The following is a 19,978-nucleotide window of genomic DNA, read 5'->3' as shown; positions in this document are numbered from 1 at the left end:
GGGAGGAATGGGAGCTCAGGCACCCAGCCCACTTCCCACCCATGGGCCCTGCCGTAGTGCTCTTCTCCCCACACACAGCAAGGGCATGCTGCAGAAGCCAACTGCTCCCGCCCGGGTGCTTCACAGGACATCTCTCTGAAGGACAGAATGAACGGCCTCAGGACCGTGCTGCCTAAAGGCTGGGGGAGGCCCCTTGAGGACAGGGCCCATCCTGTGCTGGTGGCACCCCCTGGCTTACCTGGATCAGTGGTGACGCCAGCCAACTCCAGGGCTTCCTGCTTGATCTTCTCTGGCGTGCTCAGCTTCTCCTTCTGCAGCTTCTTCTTCTCGGCCGCCGCCTTCCTGGCTTCCAGCTGCCGCTGGCGGCAAGACTTGGCAGGCTCGGGCAGACGCCGGACCTCTCTAGGGAATGCCGTGAGCACCTGGATGGCCCCGCTGCTCACCTTGGCGCTCTGGTTCTCCTCACTGCCAAACTCATCCGTGCTGGCCATCTTGTACAGGGGCAGCACGTGCAGCTGCTCATCCTCGGGGATCTGGCCCACGCAGCGATTGTCTTCCTTGGTCAGGGTACAGACCTGCCCCACACGGGGAGAGAAGGCGTGGGGTGAATCCATGCTTCAAGAGAAGGGTCTGAGCTCCCAAACATGTCACCCCCACGCAGACCTACCATCAGCCCTCTGCCTTGTCCCATCACACGCTCGTGACCACTAAGGCTCTAAAATCTGACAACGTGCGGCTCAGTGTGGCTGCGCTGGGGCCAGGGCGCCTGCCGTTCCTGTAGCCCACCACTGCCGCCATTATGCCACATTGACCACATCGACCACTGAGCTTTTTGCTTCTAGAATAACCTTTCTTTTTATTAAGAATGGGCCGGGCGTGGTGGCACACGCCTGTAATTCCAGCACTTGGGAGGCAGAGGCAGGCGGATTACTGTGAGTTCGAGGCCAGGCTGGTCTACAAAGTGAGTCCAGGACAGTCAAGACTAACACAGAGAGACCTTGTCTCAAAGAAACCAAAAAAAAAAAAAAAAATTATCTCAGAAAAAAAAAAGTTGTAAACATTAGTTCCACACACATGCACTTGTATGTAATACTTTTGGATGACCAACTAGGATAGCATGCACATTTTTTAAACATAGCACGAATATTTCTTGTACACGAATCTTCTAATACAATTTACACCTCCCCAACTCGTATACTCCACATTCGACTGCCCTTAGCCTCGTGCCTGCCTTCTCTATGAGCAAGAGGCAAAAGGAGCTGGAAAGATGGCTCAGTACTGGCTGCTCTTCCAAAGGTCCTGAGTTCAAGTCCCGGAAACCGCGTGGTGGCTCACAACCATCTATAATGGGAACTGATGCCCTCTTCTGGCACGCAGGCTCTGCATTGCAGACAGAGTATTCATATATATAAAAGAATAAATCTTTTTTAAAAAAAGCAGCAAGAGAAATGGGAAGATGTCCAACCTCTTTAGTGTGTAAGAGGCACACCTCACTTAATCAGGCAGACTGACAGGGTCCTGCGCTTCAGGAAACAGAACAAGTACTAAACACTTGCGACCGTCACTATCTCCACCCTGGGACTTCCAGAAGGAACCGTTTCTGAACAGAGCGGCAGGGATCCTTCATGGCTTATGGACGGAAAGTGTGGGACTCGCTAACTGCCCACCTGTAAGGGAACTGGCTAAGTAGTTGATATGAGAGGTTCGGCACATTTAAACATAGATCTATACCCACTGACACAGAGAGCCCGACTTCCCGCTAGTTAAGAAGCACGCCATAGGACCACAGGCGACACGCGGTTACCCCATGTAGGGGGGGTTGTATCTAGCTGTGTATGGCCGTGGTCGTGCGCAGAGCTGCAGAAGGGATGGCCGCCACATGCTGACTGTGGTTATCCACACCAGCTTTCAGACAAGGGTTTTTAAAAGGTGACGACGATGACGGTTATTATACATGTGTTTGTGTCTGTGTGTGAAGTATGACATACGTGTCACAGAGGCCAAGAGCATCTCAGGTCCTCTGAGGGTGAAGATGGAGAGCTCACTGAAGTAGTTTACTGAGAAACAAACTGAGGGTCTTTGGAAGGGGTAGCAAGTGATCACTGCTAAAAGCCACCTCTCAATCCCCAACTCTAAAAGTTTTTATACTGAAGGGTTGAGGCAGATGGCTCAGTGCATAAAGTTATTGCTGTGCAAACAGAGGACCTGAGTTCAAGCCCCAGGACCCACACAATGAGCCAAGCGAGGCTGGATCCCATCTTACTGGCCATCCAGATTAACCTAATTGCCCAGCTGCAGGTACCAAAGAAAGACCAACTCAAAAACGACAGTAAACCCTGCAAAAGCAGACAGCTTCATAGAACACCAGAGGTTGACCTTTGACCCTCAATGCAAATTGAACCCAAGTGCAAACACAGCTACCCACATGCGCAGGCCCACTTGCCTACATAAATGTACACCGCCCCCCCCCAGACATGTTTTCTCTGTGTAGCTCTAGCTGTTTGGGACGCTCTCTGTAGACCAGGCTGGCCTCAAACTCAAAGATCCATCCACCTGCCTCTGCCTCCCTGAGTGCTGGGATTACGGTGTGTGCCATGGCGCCTGGCTACACATGTACAAATTTTAAGACATGAAAACTTGCAGGGCCCCTCACTTTATCTTAGGGAGCCTGCCCTCTCTAGCATTTCATGTCTGGGCCCCCAGCCTTTTCCTTCAGGCTCCCAAGGCCCCACAGTCCTGTCTGAACTGGATCCAGCTGAAAAGCAAGCACAGCGGCGGCAGCATTCCCTTGAGGGGGGGTCTCCACCTCAGTCAGCAACGGCCGTCTCTCTTCTCCAGCGCACACACGCCTGTGGAGATGATCCACTTGTACTCTTTGAACCTTTCTCTTGCCTGCTCCTTCTACAATCTATACAGCCTAGCAGGCGTTGAGGAAGAATTTCCCATTGTCACCCCCAAACCTCATCTTGTTGTTCTGCTCAGGAGAGGCACATATATAGGCTCTGACGGCTCACGCACCTCACTTGCTGCTGTGAGGGCTTTCTCTGAGGAGGGGCTGGCCATCTTACCAACACGACCTAGAGCTCCAAGAATCCAGTCTCTACCTCCCTCCCTATAATGAGCAAAACCTGGCTCTCTCCGCTGGACCTAGGCTTCCTTACCACAGTGCACCCGTTGTAGAGGTTATGTTGGTCCTTGTGGGCGTGGGCACAGAAGTCCATGCAGGCCGTGACCCCTGAGAAGGGCCGCCCTTCCTTCCGTCCCAGGCGGCAGTCGATCGCCACATCCTCATTGGTCACCTGTGTGAACGGCCAAGAACAGCTGCTCAGGAGGCTGCACCTGGGATGCCGGGCTTAGAAGCAGGTTAAGGGTCACATCTGTCTTGTGAACCTGAGCCACAAGAGGAAGGTCTCCCACTTGAGAGGCCCTAGTCCCGAAGGAATCTCTCTCTTCTGAGTTAGCTCAGGCGTGCTTGCCTAGATAGACAGGAACTCAAGCCTCCATGGGGGAAGCTAGGCCAGAGGCACCCGAGGACCACCGGGAGCATGAGATGGGAGCTAGGGGTAGACGGGGAAAGCAAGGCGTCTCTGAGACACACAATGGCCCCAGGAGACCTCTAGGCTTAGCGCTTTAAGAACACAAAGGTGACCACTCCCACTTTCCAACATCAGGAAACTTGAGGGAAAACGCCATGGGACAGACAAAGGCCCCGGCTCCAGTACCTGGTTCTGATAGGCCTGGGGGGCCAGCCGCTTATATAGGGGAGCAACTTCGGTGGCCAGGTCCTGGAAGCTATTCCGGAGCACTTCCTCCTGCAGAGAGAACAGTTAAGAACATTCAGGACTGCCCTGGCTGGCAAACTCCCTGGCAGAAAGGAACCTTACCAGATCCATTGCTGGGCACCACTGGGAAGGCAGGAAGCCAAGGGTCTGCAGGGTTTCACAGTGTTCCTCTATCATGTCCATTTTAAAGCTGGGGACGCTGAGGCTTGCTATGAAAAGCCACAGCTGGAAGGTGCAGTCAGCCTGATGGCTAAGCTACCATATGAGTCACACGCAGCCCCATCTGGCCCAGGGCAGGAGAGCAGGCCCTTGAAGAGCCCTTGTAGAGCAAGGCTCTGGGTCACAGGTGTGCTATGGCAGTGGGGATTTTTTGGTAGGTGTAGATCTGTGTTCCCATGTTAGAGAAAGCGGAAACTGATGGGCCTGTGCTGGGCATTCACAGCTGGCCTGGCCCAGAGCCCGCTGCCAGCCAAGTAGCCAAATCCAAAGCCCTGGCTGCTACAGCCTTCTGAAATGTAAGTGACTGACTGAACTAGGTCCCTCGGTGGCTCCAGGTGGTTTCTGCACTAGATAACAAAGCTGGTCATCAGCAGCATCGAGGAAACACCCCATGACCACTGCTTACACCAAGTGCTGGCTGCTGTCTCACCTGCAGCAGCAGCATTTCCGTCACCCTTCTGGCCTTACACAGGCTCATAGGCACTTGAGGCCTTGAGCACACACACGGAACATTTATGGAGAAGGAAGCAAGCCACACCGCACAGAGAGAAGCTAGGAGCACGGCTCGGTCAACAGTCAGTGCAACCCGCATGACGCTGTGTGGGGGCCTGACTGCTGCTCTGGAGAATGTCGGGGTGCTATTGTCAGCACAGCTGGTCCAAAGTAACACAGACAGCCCCAAGGTGAGGGACCCTGCCCCCTTCACCACGAACTACTCCCACGTCACTCTCGTCTGTGAAGTAGGTTAACACTGCCTGGACAAATGGGGTGACTGAGACACATGTGAGCCCAGGATGCAGCAAGTGCTCAGCAAGTGGCGATTGGCAGAACCAGGGACGGCTCTTGAAGAAACTAAGTGATTGTGTCTTTTTATTCCTGGCAAGTCTTAGGCCTTGAAGCTCTTCAACCCGCTGAGGCAGCCACATCTGCAGCTTCAGGAGGTAGAGGGTCCCTAGCTTACAAAGAGCTGAAATTAGAGTATTTTAAGCTTACTGAATTATCTAAAAGTTTTCTGGGGGAAAAGGCTCTGAATTTGAGGGAAAAAATAAGATTTTTATGTATGTGTGTTTACGGTATGTGTGCATGCAGGTGCCTGCAGAAGCCAGAAGAGGGTGCCAGCCCCTGGCGCTGGAGCTACAGATGGCTGTGAGCTGCACGAGGGTCATTTGGAAGAGCAGCCAGGGTTTTTAGCCATCTCTCCAATCCCTGAAAGTGTTTCACTTTACCTATGAAGAACAAAGCCATGAAGATGCTTACATGGGCTGTGGAGGCACAGAAGAGGCGGCCTAGTGGGTGTCCCTGTCCTCAGGGGAGTGGGGAACCCTGCCAGGACCAAGAGATTTGAGTTCTGAAGGCGGAACTGATATCAGGACACCCAGGATGCCTGCAATCCCGCAAAGAGCCCAGTCTCCTGACCCCACCCACCAGGAACACAAACAGAGAGGAAGCGGAGCAGAGGTGAAAGGGCAGCATGCTTATCCTGAGACCACCCCTTGCTACGACCATTGCAGCACGGAGCACAGAAAACACGGCAAATAAGAAATGGCCTCAGCTGACATCACAGATCCTAACCCCTTGGTGGAAGCTGCACTACAGACCCAGAGGTCCTTAGTCTCTTGTGACAGGGCTGAGGGAGACAGGTCCTGGAAGGGAGACCAGGGTGAGAAGCCACGGAGAGAAAACTTCATCACAACCCCGTGACTATGTGTGGACCACCACCCAGTGCACCAGGACAGGGCCCCAGCCCACCGAGGGGTGCGATACCTCACCAAGCCCAGTACAGATTCAGAGGGTCATCCACAGAGAGGAAGGTGCCCCCCACTTCCTCCTGTAATTCCTACACCCTAAAGAAGTCCCTACAAATAAATGGCCAGATCAAGTTCAGATGGAAGATCGGCATTGATTTGCATTTGAAGCCCTCAGAGTAATTCCTTTAAAGCTGCTGTTTAGGTGGCAAACATCTGTAGCTGGCAGCCCTCAGTTTCCTCACCGCCTGCTAACTGGTCCTCTGCAGGGCCAAAACCCAAAGCCAAGCAAGAAACATTTTCTGCTGTTTGTGCTGTGGCAAGTCAGCCCTACCCTCTGCATAGCTGTTAGGATGCAGGTGGGGAAGGGTGCAGGGGTGGGGTGGGGTGGAGGGGTGGGGGCCTGCCCTGTGCCAGGCAGTGCTCTCCTCACCTCTTTGGGATTGTCCCCCGTGAGGCGGAACTTGCGAGGCGTCTTGCTTCGAGCATACTTGCAGCCGTTGAAGTACATGCTCCAGGAACAGCCGAAGGAGAAGGAGGCACCACAGGTGTTGGGGTCTTTGCCTTGGCAAGCGCAGGTCCGGCTGCAAGGTACAACACAGGCCAGGCATGCAGATGTGGTCTCTTTGTTAACCCTGTCCCTAACTCCTGCAGAGAGGGTTGGCATCCACTAGCCTCTGGTGACAAGGGCAGGTTACTCTGTGACACTCACGCTCGGTGAAGCATGCCTGTCCAGAGCATCCAGCATACTACCTGAAGTACGAGACTAGCAGTGACATTCTTGCAGAGGCAAACTTAAAGGGACAGGAAAGACATGGGTGTTGGGGTCGGGGGAAGGGCTGTAGATGAAGGGTACAGGAATTATGCGTGTTTGCACGTGTGTGCACATGTGTATGTGTGTGTGTCAACTTCAGGAATTATTCTCTGCTACCATGTTGGTCCTGGGGAATGAACTCAGGCTTGGTGGCAATCGCCTTTACCCGCTGAGCCGCCTCATGGACCCCTGTTCGCAATCTTGACTACGCCACCTAACCATTGATATTTATCAAAATCCTTCCAACTGCTGGGGCTGGTGGAGCACACGCCTTTGAACCCAGCACTCTGGAGGCAGAGGCAGAGGCAGAGGCAGATCTCCCCGAGTTCAAGGTTAGCCTGGTCTATATTGCTTGTTCCAAGCCAGCCAAGACTACAATAGCAAGACCTTGTCTCAACAAAAATAACGCAAAGCCCTCCAAACTATATACCTGTAGGATAAGTTTACTGAAGCGAAACGCATCTCAACGAAAGGATAGGAAAACCCAAATAAAGACAGGTTAGCACTGATGTGGGGCTGAAGCCATTGCTGCCACCCCAGCACATACTCGTCATTGAGGCCGCATCTCCGGCTGGTAGGGTTCCCGTACTTCCGCAGGGTATCAGTGAGCTCCTGGTAGAGGGTGTCTCCAAGGCTGCGAGGGATGCCCTCCCAGGCCAGGATCAAGATGACAATCACGGCGTTCTGACAATGGTGGCCTGCCCGGTGCCGCACGAGGCACAGCAGCTTCTCCTCCAGCGTGTGTCTTCGGATCACCTGCAGAGACACGGGCCTGAGCTATGACCCTGCGGGGGGCCACACAGCTCTGCATGGTACCCGCCCCTCACTACCCACACAGACCTGGAGTTATGAGTCTTTTGGACAGTACCGTCAGGGAAGAAGAAACACACATTTTTTAAAACAGCAAAATAAAAAAGTAATTACAAGCAGAGCGCGGTGGCGCACGCCTTTAATCCCAGCTCTCGGGAGGCAGAGGCAGGTGGATCACTGTGAGTTCGAGGCCAGCCTGTTCTACAAAGCGAGTCCAGGACAGCTAAGGCTACACAGAGAAACCCTGTCTCGGAAAAAAAAAATTACAACAAAGTCTAAGACATTTGTGGCCAACACAGACTTGAAAGTAAGAATAAATGAAACTGTGAGCCAGAAATATAGTATAGAGCATTGCACATCTGTGTACGTTTATACACGGGCAGAAAAAGGGCTGCGCATATGTGTGTGTTCGCACTCAGGGCATAGCACTGTGGAAAACAGCCAGGCTCCTCCAACACAGAACCCACGGTTGTGGGGTGTTGAGGTCAGGGGAGGACCAGGCTGCAGACAGGTGTAGTCACACCTGCCACTCACCTTGTGCAGGGTCCACAGAAAGGACGGGTAGGCAGTACCAACAGGGAAAAGGGGCCTGACACAAGGTGAGGCCTCAGGAGAGATATCTGTTCACTAAAGCTGTGAAGCCTAGCTCTCCTTAACCACAAAGGGACCTCAAGCCTGTGTAGCTAAGCTTCTCTGGTCTGTAAGGACAACGGGGAAATGAGGAGCTCTGCACGCCCCGCCGTCCAGCCGTCCTTTCAGACAGGGTCTTCCTATGTAGTCCTGGAAGGTCCTGAACTTACTATGCAGACCGTGTTGGCCTTAAAAACAGATCTGCCAAAAAACAAAAAAACACAAAAAACACAAAAACCAAAAACAGACCTGCTTCCCCTGCCTTCTGAATGCTGGGATTAGAGGTGTGCTTGGCCAAACACTTTTGAGATTTTTCTTCACTTAAGAACTTATGTGCATATATTTGTGTGCTTCATGAGAACCACGTGGGGGCAGCTGGAGCCCCGCCCCCCCACCAGAGCAGCAAACCTCGTAATGGCTGAGCCATCTCACCAGGACCCAAGCTCCCTCTTTAAAGTAACAAGCACCACATTTTTTTGTTTTTGCTACTATGGTAAAATATGCATAACACATAGATCTGTACATTTTAGTGGCTTTAGGCTCATTCGCCATGCTGCACAGCTACCACTTCCTCTAGCACAGCGGCTCTCAGCCTTTCTACCTCCATGGCCCTTTATTACAGCTCCTCATGCAGAGGTGACCCCCAACCGTAAAATCATTTTTGTCGCTACTTCATAACTATAATTTTGCTACTGCTATGAATCATAATGTAAATGTCGGATACGCAGGATACCCGATACGCGACCCCCAAAGAGGCTGAGAACTACTGCTGGTCTATGACTTCTATTCCTAATAAAGCTAAAACCTCACTCGAGGAACGGTAAAGCTCCAACTCTTCCCTTCTGACACTCCCAAGCCCCTGAGATCTCTCTTCTTTTTTTTTTTTTTAATTAAACTTTTCTTTTTAGCATCTATTTAGTCTGCGTGTGCCCATGCAGGGTAGGCCGAGGGAGAACTTCTGGGAGCCCTGCTACCTAGTAAGATCTAGAGATGAAATTTATACCACAAATGCCTCTACCCACTGAGCCATCTTGCCAAGCCCACATTTTGGATTTTTGGTTGGGCTGAGAGCTGTATCTAGGGTCTTGTGCATCCCGGGCCAGCACTCTGTTACCGAGCTGCATTCTTCCCAGCGTTTCAGCACTGTCCTTTCTGTCTCTGCAACCTGACTCTGAAGTACCTCACGCATGTGGAGCTCTAGGCAACCCAAAACTGACAACTGGTAGTGTTCTGTTTGTAGCAGCATGGTCCATGGTCTCTGCAAACATTAGCAGAATATTTTGCATTCTAGACGGCACGCAGTCCTGACCATGAGGCTTTGGTCTAAAGCTGGCACATAGTGAAGTCATCCCCTACTTCCCAGCCATCATTTTCTGACTGTGTCTTGGAACTCAGAAGCACACGAACAACCTACCCTAGGTCAAATGCTACTTCAAGACTCTTCAAACGGTTGCCTGGCTCCTGGCAGGCTGCAGGAGGCCCACTGTGGGCACCGCCATGTTTCTGCAGACGCTGATGTGACAGTGGCCCCTGGACCAGGGTTCTCCAGGCCTTACGGTCACTCTCTATGGCTGATGTCACTTCGCAGGTGGGAGCTCTGAGGAGGTACCTCCCTACCACATCAGACCTTTTACTGCAAGGGCCACCTCCCACGGGGGTGGAGACGACATGCTTCTGCACGCTTCTTTAAGAAGCACCAGGCTCTTTTCTTGTGAAAAGGCCTACAACACTGGCTAGGGAGTGCCGAAACCTAATATGTGCTGACTGAGGCTCAGACATTTGTTATTTCCATCCAATGCAGAGATGCAGAGGCAAGGGGTGATCCCAGGCAAAGATGGTGAGCGTGGAGGCGACATCCAAATCAGCCCCACGAGCATCCTTTCAGCCTTCCTGCCTCTGGCCCCGTGGCCCTCCTCCTCAGAGATGCTTCTACTCCTTGGGCCACTTAATGCCCTGTGGCCCTGCTCACATCTGCGTCCCAGGCTAACCCAGCCTCAACTCCTGTCCCTCAACTCCTACACTAGTAGCATCACCGCCGTTTCTTGACTAAAACTCGTGTCTCCAGGTCTCAGTGACCTCGCCTCCAGTTGCCTATGGCAACCGAACACGGACCAGCTACTGAGAGCCCCCAGCTCACTCTAAGCCAGCTCTGTAGTAGCAACGGTGATTCCAAGAGCTGCGCGTGGGCCAGAAAGGCAAGGCTGAGAGAACTGAGGTCTGCCAGTGACATTCTCCCCGACCAGATGGCCAGGATCCCTGCTCAGAGGCCGGTAAGAAGCCAGCCTCGTCGCAGTACTACCTGGAGGCCGCGTCGCATCCCTCAGCTTAGCTCATCTAGGTCAGCCTCCGCTATCTTCCCTGACTTCCAGGTAGGGGTGGGCGAGGCCGGGCAGTAGCCAGCTCCTCTCTTCCTCTGTCTGCAGCCTTTACCGAGGGGTCACACACACTAAGTGTAAAGATGAACATAGTCCCTCACAGCACAGGATGCCTGGTGCTGGCGTGTAAGTAAGACAAAGGTAATCTGCTGCCACGAGGGTCTTTGGCTCTGGGCCCACGATGGTACGTATGTCTGTTTCCTACCCACCCGCCTTGCAGCCTGTTCTGCCACATGGGCCCAGAGGACAAGAATGCTCAGCGCAGCTTAGCCGTGGAGACCCAGCACTCACCCACTTGGCAATGGGACAGCCTCGAGAGCTCTTCCCTTCCTTCCCCGTGTAGATGACCTTCTCGATCCGGATAGCTTTCCCCTTCTCTCCATACCTAGAGAGGAGACAGAAGCCGCATCAGCACAGCGAACACCCAGAGACTCTGCAGTGTCAGGAGGAAGGGCCCCAGGGCGTTTCAGCCCGGGCTTCTGGCACTGTGGGGCAAACCGAGAAGGGGAAAGGTGGAAACTGTGGCTGCTCTCTGCTCACAGGCTTCGGAGTGTTACCCCTGGGCTCCCAGCATTGGTTCACCTGTTCCTCCTTTGCTCCCGTGCAGCTTGCCTGTCTCTGTCCTCAGACAGAGGGACAGTTAGGCAGAATAGTCCCCGGCTACTTCTGACCCTTGAGGAAGTTGCCTAAGCCCACAGGCATCTGCACTCAGCTCTGCTGGCCAAGGACCCCCTAGTTAACTACTTAGAAATTCAATATACAAATGAAAAACAAAATTGTGTGTGTGTATGCTTATTGGTCTCTTATAGCCACCTCAGCTGACCTCTGAATACAAGGATGGTAGGGGAGTGACCCTGCTAAACACAAATGCCAGCATACAGTGGACAAGGCTGCCCCATAATCCCCCCCCACCCCGGCACACACCCTCTTCCTGGGCACCCATGCCTCAGTATTAAAGAGCCAAAGGCCTCTGACATCACATACCAAACACACCATGTTTATGGACACAGCTATGACCGTGAACATGTATCACACAAAGACACGGGGCAAGCCTGGTTCAAATACAACCCGATGGTCAGACAGCCACTCTCTAGCTACATAATTGTGTGGCCAAGTTAAGGAGATCGTCTGGAGCCCAGCCTTCTTGTGTGTAAACTGGACAGCCCCCAGGCTTGATGGCGTACACGTATTACTTAAAGCGCATCAAGCACGAGGGAGAAACTCAGCACTTCTGTCACAGCATGAAAGCCAGCCTCTTTATAATACATTTTCAGTATCATCTGCAGACAAGGGTCTGTATCCACTGAGCTCCTGTCATGCTACAGGCATGGTTGCTCCTCCTGGACTTCACTGAGAGCATTTCCAGCCAACTCTCCAATGTGGGGCAGACTTCTTGCCTTTGACGAGTGCCCTGAGGGCCTAGGACCTTTAACTAGGCATCCATCAATTAACTTAACAAATGTATTTTTAACATCTAATGAAACTATTTTTTTCTTTAGTCTATTAACATGATTTTTTTTTTTTTTTTGGTTTTTCGAGACACGGTCTCTCTGTGTAGCCTTGGCTGTCCTGGACTCACTTTGTAGACCAGGCTGGTCTCAAACTCAGCGATTTGCCTGCCTCTGCCTCCCGGGTCCTGGGATTAAAGGAGTGCGCCACCACGCCAGACCCTTAATATATTTTTAAAAGACTGATTTAGGTGTGTGTGTATGTGTGTGTGTGTAGGTGTGTGTGTGTGTGTAGGGGTGTGTGTGTGTGTGTGTGTGTAGGTGTGTGTGTGTGTGTAGGTGTGTGTGGGTATGGGGTATGGGGTGTGTGGGGTGTGGGGTGTGGTGTGCGTGGTGTTTGTGCATGGTGTGTGTGTGGTGTGTGTGGTGTGGTGTGCACAGGCACATTTAGGCTGGGTGGTGCTCTGTGGGTGCTGAGATCCAGGCTCCACTCCTTTTACTGCACAGCACTCTGCTAAGCCATCTCTCAAGCTCCAACACAGGCAGCTTTTTAAAAAAGATTAAATAAAAAATATCCTTGTATTTTGTAGTGAATTCAGTTTGATCATGACATTTAAGTATGCCATTTAATAAAGCATAATGCTATCCTGATGTCTGAAGTTTTGTGATACCCCATTCTTCACCTCATCTGCTCCACTGTTATGAATCATTATACCCCAGAACCAACCAACAAGGGCACGAGTCTTGGATGCAGGTCAGTGGTACAAAAGCTGGCATCATTAACTCACCTAGGTGTATAATTTCTCTCTCTATATATACACACACTACACACACACACTCTACACACACACACACTACACACACACACACTACACACACACACTCTACACACACACACACTCTACACACACACACACTCTACACACACACACACTCTACACACACACACACTCTACACACACACACACACTACACACACACACACACTACACACACACACTCTACACACACACACACTCTACACACACACACACTCTACACACACACACACACTCTACACACACACACACTCTACACACACACACACACTACACACACACACACACTACACACACACACACTACACACACACACATCCTGCCTTTAGCAAAGAATCTTGTGGAAAAAACAGTGGCCAAGGTGCTTTCCCCACTCTGTACACTAATGGCTTTCTAACTTTTTTTTTTTTTGAGACAGTCTCATTGTGTAGCCTAGGCTGGTCTAGGAACTCAGTCCTCATGACCTTAGATTCCTAAGGGCAGGATTTAAGGCATGCACCAAGCCCTGCCAATACTTACAGATGTCTTTCAAAAAAAAAAAAAAAAGCTTCCTTGTTTCCCTGGTTGAAAAGGGAACAGAGTTTCTTTTTCAGACTCTGAACTAAGGTGTCTATCTCACTCAGATCTTCGGGGAGTGCAAGAAGTGCTTTGGACCACATTAACGGGAGCAGCAGCCCGTCCTTATAGGAAGTGCTTGCAGACGCCATTCAGGGCCTCTGTGGCAGGACCTGACAGGGTGGCTTTTGTTCGCTGCCTGGACAAGTCTCAGCCCAACTGGCTTTATCAAGCCACCGCCCCCAAGGGCAGGCCTGGGACCTAGGTCTGTCTAGGGATCCCTGCTGGAGACTAGCGTAAGGCTGCCACAGATCTCTCTGAGACAACTATCATATTTCCCACAGCAGGGTGAGCTGAGGACACCGGTGCTGGCTTTCCGGCCAGCTAGCTCCTTCCCCGCTGTCCTGTCCTTGGTGACAAAGCTCCTCAAAGTTTGCACTGGAGACCAAAAAGAAAGGGCCAAGTTGCCTAACCAGCTAGACTCTTTTTTTTTTTTTTTGTTCCTTGAAAAAATAAAAACTGAAAACACTGGGGGTGGGGGGCACAGCATGGTCTATGTATGGAGATCTGAGGACAGCTTGTGGGAGACAGTCTCTCCTTTCAGCCACGAGGGTTTTAAGGTTACACTCAGGCTTGAAGGCTAATGCCTCTACCCACCGAGCCGTCCTGCTTGCCCATTTACCTCTAGAACAGAACCTGACAGGCAACTGCTGCTTTGCTTCTTTCATCTTAAATGCCTTACCTCCTGCCTAACCATGACGAACCTAAAACTACCAGATTCTGAGTCTGTCAGGACTGGCCGAAGCCTCACCGAGGACAGCTAACAAGCTTGGCCTATGGTTCTGGAAGGTTGGCCCCAGGATCATCAGCAGGTCTCGCTGGGAGCCAGGTAGGTAGGTGGGTTATCAGGTCCTACCCAGACCAGGAATGGGGCCCAGGGCCCTGCCTGTGCTCTCACCGTCCCCCAGCAGCTTTGGACCCCTGCTCAAATTTGAGAAGCATTAAATCTGGACTTCCCCAGGGCTAGCACTAGCATATGAATGAGATCTGTCCTCCCCGAGCTCACAGGACCCACGAGCAGTGCAGGCTCTCTGCAGTGGCAGGCTCTCTGCAGTGGCAGGCTCTCTGCAGTGGCAGGCTCTCTGCAGTGGCAGGCTCTCTGGAGTGGCAGGCTCTCTGGAGTGGCAGGCTCTCTGGAGTGGCAGGCTCTCTGCAGTGGCAGGCTCTCTGCAGTGGCAGGCTCTCTGCAGTGGCAGGCTCTCTGCAGTGGCAGGCTCTCTACAGTGGCAGGCTGCAGAGGACCCTTTAAGGCTCTGCGCCCTGGGCCATCCACAGATTGTAGCGTGACCACTGATTCTAATTATCTATCAGCACCAGGACCTGGGTGTCCATGATGCCTATGAACACACTGGGGTATTTTAGAATCTGCTTTCAACTCCACTCCCTCCTCTAGATCTGTGCCCTACAGGCAGCTACAAAAGCCATCAAAACTCCCTTGATGTCAGTGTGTGCCCTTCCCCGACTTTGGCTAACCCAACAATAGAGTCCTCCTGTGAAGAGAGGTGCAGACAAAGTCAGCTGTGGGGCTGGAGAGATGCCTCAGCGGTTAAGAGCACTGGCTGCTCTTCCAGAGGTCCTGAGTTCAATTCCCAGCAACCACATGGTGGCTCACACCCATTTATAATGAGATCTGATGCCCTCTTCTGACATGCGGGTGTACATGCAGATAGAACATTCATATACATTAAAACAAAAATTAAAAAATCAGCTTGGACAAGCCACAACAGCAAGAAATGCATTGCCCACCTGCTTTCTTCCTTGTTCCAGAAAAGTAAGACATCTGTAAGATAAACTCAGAAGAGAGAAGGGAAGATGGGCTGCTGTACAAAATGTGACCACAGGCTTGGTGTGTTAGAGATGAGCCCACAATAATCTGTCCTATGGGCAAGCAGGTCAGCAGTGACTCCTTAGGGGCAAGTCATAAGATTCAGACTCCCTCCGCCAAAGGTGAGGACTCTTTCCGCCAAAGGTGAGCCCCTCGAGCTCTTCCTGGGGTGGGGTGATCAGACCTGGCTCTCAGCTCACTGGCAGCCAATACAAAGATAGAGGCACAACCTGCTCCGTGACTCATGGGGCCCTCATGGTGGAAACAAGCCATTTGCTGAGGGAAACAAACAGGCATTCCCAGCTCTCGGAGGGGATCGTCCCTTGGATCTGTTTCTGAAGAATCTATAGTTGGCTGTTATTTTTTAAAGCAGAGGGGGGGGGGTCAATCTCAACTCGATCCCTCCCTCCAAATCCTTGTTTCAGAGTGTCCTCTGCTAAAATTAGAGAGCTGTCTGGAAATCTTATAGAATTACTAACATCCCTGTCCAAAGGAGAACAACCAAATCCAACTAAAACCAAAATCACACTCTCCCAGCTCAGACCTGAGCAAAGACCTGCACTCCCTTACCAAAACCACTGGCAGGCCTGGAGTGCTGGGTCACACCAGCACTTGAAGGTGGAAGCAGGCGGACAGGACATCAAGGCCAGTGTCAGATACACAGTTAAGTGTGAGGTCTGCCTGGGCTGTCCAAAACTGTCTCAACAAATTAAAAACAAAAAACAAAAAACACGCCCCCCACCACAAGCAAAACAAAACAAAAAACCCCAACAATAAAAAAGTCATCATTGGTCGGGTGTGGTGGTGCATGCCTTTAACCCCAGCCCTCGGGAGGCAGAGGCAGGCGGATCGCTGTGAGTTCGAGGCCAGCCTGGTCTACAAAGCGAGTCCAGGACAGCCAAGGCTAACACAGAGAGACCCTGTCTTGAAAAAACAAAAAACAAAATAAAGCCATCCTCCAAATGTGTCCCGGTGCAGTCTACAAACTGTGGCAGACACGCAAGGAGACACAAACACACCCGGATCTAAGTCTCTTGTCCCGGGCTCAGGCAGGACCCTTTAAATCAAGACTGCACTTGGAGTTGGTCTTTGACCAAGTGGCTTTTCTGATGGTTATTCTGAACAGAAACGTTTCCAGATGGCTTGGGAAATGAAGAGCAATTACTGCAGATCAGTGACCTCCATCCAGCTCAGCTTACAGCAATCCCGGTCTCCATCCCATTCCCGCTGCACTGACACGCTGAGCCCAGCTCCCCTCATCACAGAAGACCCGGCTCCCATGTCTGTAGGACCTAAGCCACTAAGCCTCCCACAAAATGCTATGCACATACACAAGCAAAGGTAGATCATCTTTGCTTTGTTCTATTTCAAATTCTAATGGTTGGTTTTGAACACATCAGTGTACACACACGACAAGGACTGCCCACGCTTTCTGGAGCACTTGTAATGGTTCAGTTTCCATGCCAGTCCAGTCTGTGTGCACAGCACTCCTATAATGCCAGCTCTGCTTTGTAGATAAGAAAACTGAGTTATATAACCCCCAAGGGGACTCAGCAATAAGCATAGGATCAGACATTAAAGGCTCTATGTGAACCAGGCATGGTGGTACACACCTTTAATCTCAGCCCTCAGAAAGCAGAAACAGGTGGCTCTCTGTTTGAAGACAGCCTGGTCTACATAGGGAGTTCTAGAACAGCCCGGGAGACAGAGAGAGACCCTGTCTAAAAACAAATAACAAAATTTCCATAAAAAGTCTTTATGTGAACAACTTTAAAAAGAAAGAAAGAGAGAAAGAAAGAGAGAAAGAAAGAAAAGAAAAGAACGAAGAGCTGTTAAATAACCCCACAGGAAAGCAGAGGCAGGTGGATCTCCAAGATCAAGGCCAGCCTGGTCTACAGAGTGAATTCAGGACAGCCAGGATTACACAGAGAAACCCTGTCTTGAAAAAGAAAACAAACAAAAACCCCACTCCAATTCAGTACTGAATTGGTAAACTCATGATACCTTCAACTACAAAAAAGGAAAAAAAGCCATAACCTCACTCAGTCTTTTCCTCTAAAGTGACCTGAAAACAATGAACCACTTTTGTAGCAACATGTACGCTGACCCCAAAGTCCCCAGAGCCTTTCAGGACTCCTTGGATCAATGTGCAACATGAATCCAGAACATCCTATACAGTAAATCAGGGCAGACTCCAGTTATGACATAATTTGGGTGGGGGTGGGAAATCAAAACAAGACAACCCACCCGATGCCAACAGAACGTGAGCTCTAAGCACCCTTTTGCGGGACATCAAGCGGACAAGGGAGCATGGGAGCATGCCAAGCAGCAGTGTAGAAAAGTTACCCAAGAAAACCCGGCTGTGGACGACTAACTCCATAAGCGATAACACCACACAGCGGTATTTCTTCAATAAAGCTTTTTTGGGAACAAGAAAAGGGGTCGGGGCACACGAGGGCAGACCTACAGATGGCATGAAACTCACGACAGAAAGTGAGAGAGATTCCTGCTCTGAACCTGCCACCATCCAGATGTGGGGGTTCTCCCTGGTGCCATCTATCGTGACCCTATGGACTCAGGTGCTTCCACATTCCACCGGCGCTCCGCTCCCCACTCTCCCTGGATGCCAGCGTCACTCACCGCTCCTCCATGAGTTCCCGGATAGAGGCTACTGTGGGGCCAGATCCCAGGTGAGTGTAATATGGGCCTTCATCTTTCTCCACTATTTGTTCTGCAGAAATACCAAGAGCAAGCATTATTTGGAGACAATTAGGCAACACTAATTCAGAAAGGCAAACCACTAGTAGGAAGTTAATAAGTATGTCACAAATAGCTGTAAAAACTGCTCGATTCCTATCAGGAAATACACAATAGAATTAAATTCATAATAAAGCACATCCGTCAAATGGGGAAGTTTAAGAAATTGATAAAACCAAGTCTTGTCAAGAGGGCAGCCTAGCCATTTGGAATTCAGCTCACCGGCAGCCAATAAAGCTAGAGTCAGCAAGCTACCCCAGAAACACCACCGAAGGGAACCAAACTCCAGAGTTCACAGCAGCAGCACCTCCAAACACGAGCATCCATCAACAGGCAGAACAGTAAGTTAAATGTGGTACCATCCAAATCCACCAAAAGAGCATCACTTGGCCCCAAGGAGGAGTAAGTTCTTTTTGCAGTACTGGGGGTTGGATGCAAGACCTTAAGCAAACTATACAGTAACTCCCACCACTGAGGTATTATTCCCAGACCCTTAGAGGAAACTAAGACAGTGCGTTGCTAAGTTACTCTGGCCACGTGTGCAATGGAGATCCTTCTCTTCAGGCTCCTGAGTAGGCAAACTCCATGCCTGTGGCACCAGGTCCAGCAGGACGAAGTTCTGATATGGCTATCTGTCGCATAACGAGCCTCAGTGAAACACACTAGACACAGCAGGTACAGTGATGCACGCCTGTAACCCTGGTAACTGGGAAGATCAGGAGGAGGCTGCCAACCTCAGCTACGTGGCAAACCCAAGGCTGTCACAGGCTACAAGAGACCCTGTCTCAAAAACGAAACTACAAATACATTAAGAATTCAGTTACATGGATTATCTATAAGAGGCCGGTTCATCAAACACAGGGAGCACACTAGAGGTTATCAAAGGCTGAAGAGCGAGGAATGTGGGGTTACTGCTTCACAGCACAGGGCGGCTGTTTAAGGTGACAAAGAGTTTTGGAAACAGACAGTGGCGATGGCAGAATGAAGGTACGGCACATGTATTTAAGGGCCCTGACCGCACATACATTTATACATGATTAAGTGTCAACTTTTTGTTAGATGTATTTTATTTTATCACAGTTAAAAAACAAACCAACAGAAATGGGGCCGGTGATCTGGCTCAGTGGGTAAATGTGCTTGTCAGGCAAGCTCAGAGGCTTGAGTTCATTCTTGGACCCACATAGTGGAAGGAAAGAACTGACTCCTGCAAGTTCTGACCTTTGCATCATAAAATCTAATAAAAATTCAGCCAGGTGTGGTGGCGCATGCCTTTAATCCCAGCACTTGGGAGGCAGAGGCAGGTGAATCACTGTGAGTTTGAGGAGAGCCTAGTCTACAAAGGGAATCCAAGACAGTCAAGGCTACACAGAGAAACCCTGCCTTGAAAAACAAAAAAACAAAAAAACAAAAAAAAAGTAAAAAAATTTAAAAAATAAATAGAAACAAAGTGCTGATACATGCTGACGTTCATGGAGCCTGAGAACACTGTTAAGTAAAAGAAGCCAGAAAGGCCCCACAGTATATGGTTCCATTTGTGCAAATTTCCCCAAGTAGATAAATCTGTAACAGAAAGAGTGGTGGCTGAAAGGGAAAGAGATGGGGAGTAACAGCCTAACTGGCACGGGTTTCATTTTGCGGGTAGTGAAAGAATTTCAGAACTAGGCAAGAGCTGGTTGCACGATGTGTGTGTCCTCATCACTAACTTTGAAATGGCTAATTTCATGCTGTGTGAGGGTTATCTGCTAAAATAAGATAAAATATGCCCTTTTAAATAAGCTTAAGTGAAAATTTCAAAGTAAAAGAGCCAGACTCCAAGAGCAGCAATCACTTGGGACAGGTGTTCTGAATGGCTACTGTAAGGCTGACAGACAGATGGTAACTGTAAGCCACACATACTTAAGTTGGTTACGTTTGGCTCCTGTTAAAGGAGACAACTAGACACCAACAGAGAAAGGAAATTGATGGAAGCCCACTGAAGAGGGTTCAGGAGTCCAGGGAGTAGGGTACCAGCGTCAGCCTCTCACTTTTAAATGTATGCAATTATATAAGACAATATAAGAGTATGTTAAGATGTTTGACACTTATAATTACTAATGATCAATACAAAAAATAAAAGTTTGTTATCTTTCAAACAAGGAAA

The 19,978-nt window shown here is 50.5% G+C and overlaps 1 protein-coding gene across 10 annotated transcripts in view; it reads right to left on the bottom strand.

The window, feature by feature from the left end:
* Window positions 1-19,978, bottom strand: part of TET3 (tet methylcytosine dioxygenase 3) — a 100,896-nt gene that overhangs the window by 7,642 nt on the left and 73,276 nt on the right. For all 10 annotated transcript variants that reach the window (XM_084765269.1, XM_084765268.1, XM_084765273.1 and 7 more), the window contains 7 exons: window positions 17,722-17,812; window positions 10,667-10,760; window positions 7,108-7,316; window positions 6,180-6,330; window positions 3,723-3,812; window positions 3,162-3,299; window positions 239-575 (listed from right to left, as the gene is read on the bottom strand). In XM_084765269.1, coding sequence (XP_084621395.1) covers window positions 239-575; window positions 3,162-3,299; window positions 3,723-3,812; window positions 6,180-6,330; window positions 7,108-7,316; window positions 10,667-10,760; window positions 17,722-17,812 — 1,110 coding nt within the window. The remainder of the gene's footprint in view (window positions 1-238; window positions 576-3,161; window positions 3,300-3,722; window positions 3,813-6,179; window positions 6,331-7,107; window positions 7,317-10,666; window positions 10,761-17,721; window positions 17,813-19,978) is intronic.

The sequence above is a fragment of the Acomys minous genome (assembly GCF_964271855.1).
Source record: "Acomys minous genome assembly, chromosome: 17".
NCBI lineage: Eukaryota > Metazoa > Chordata > Mammalia > Rodentia > Muridae > Acomys > Acomys minous.
This window is presented reverse-complemented; position numbering and strand designations above follow the sequence as displayed.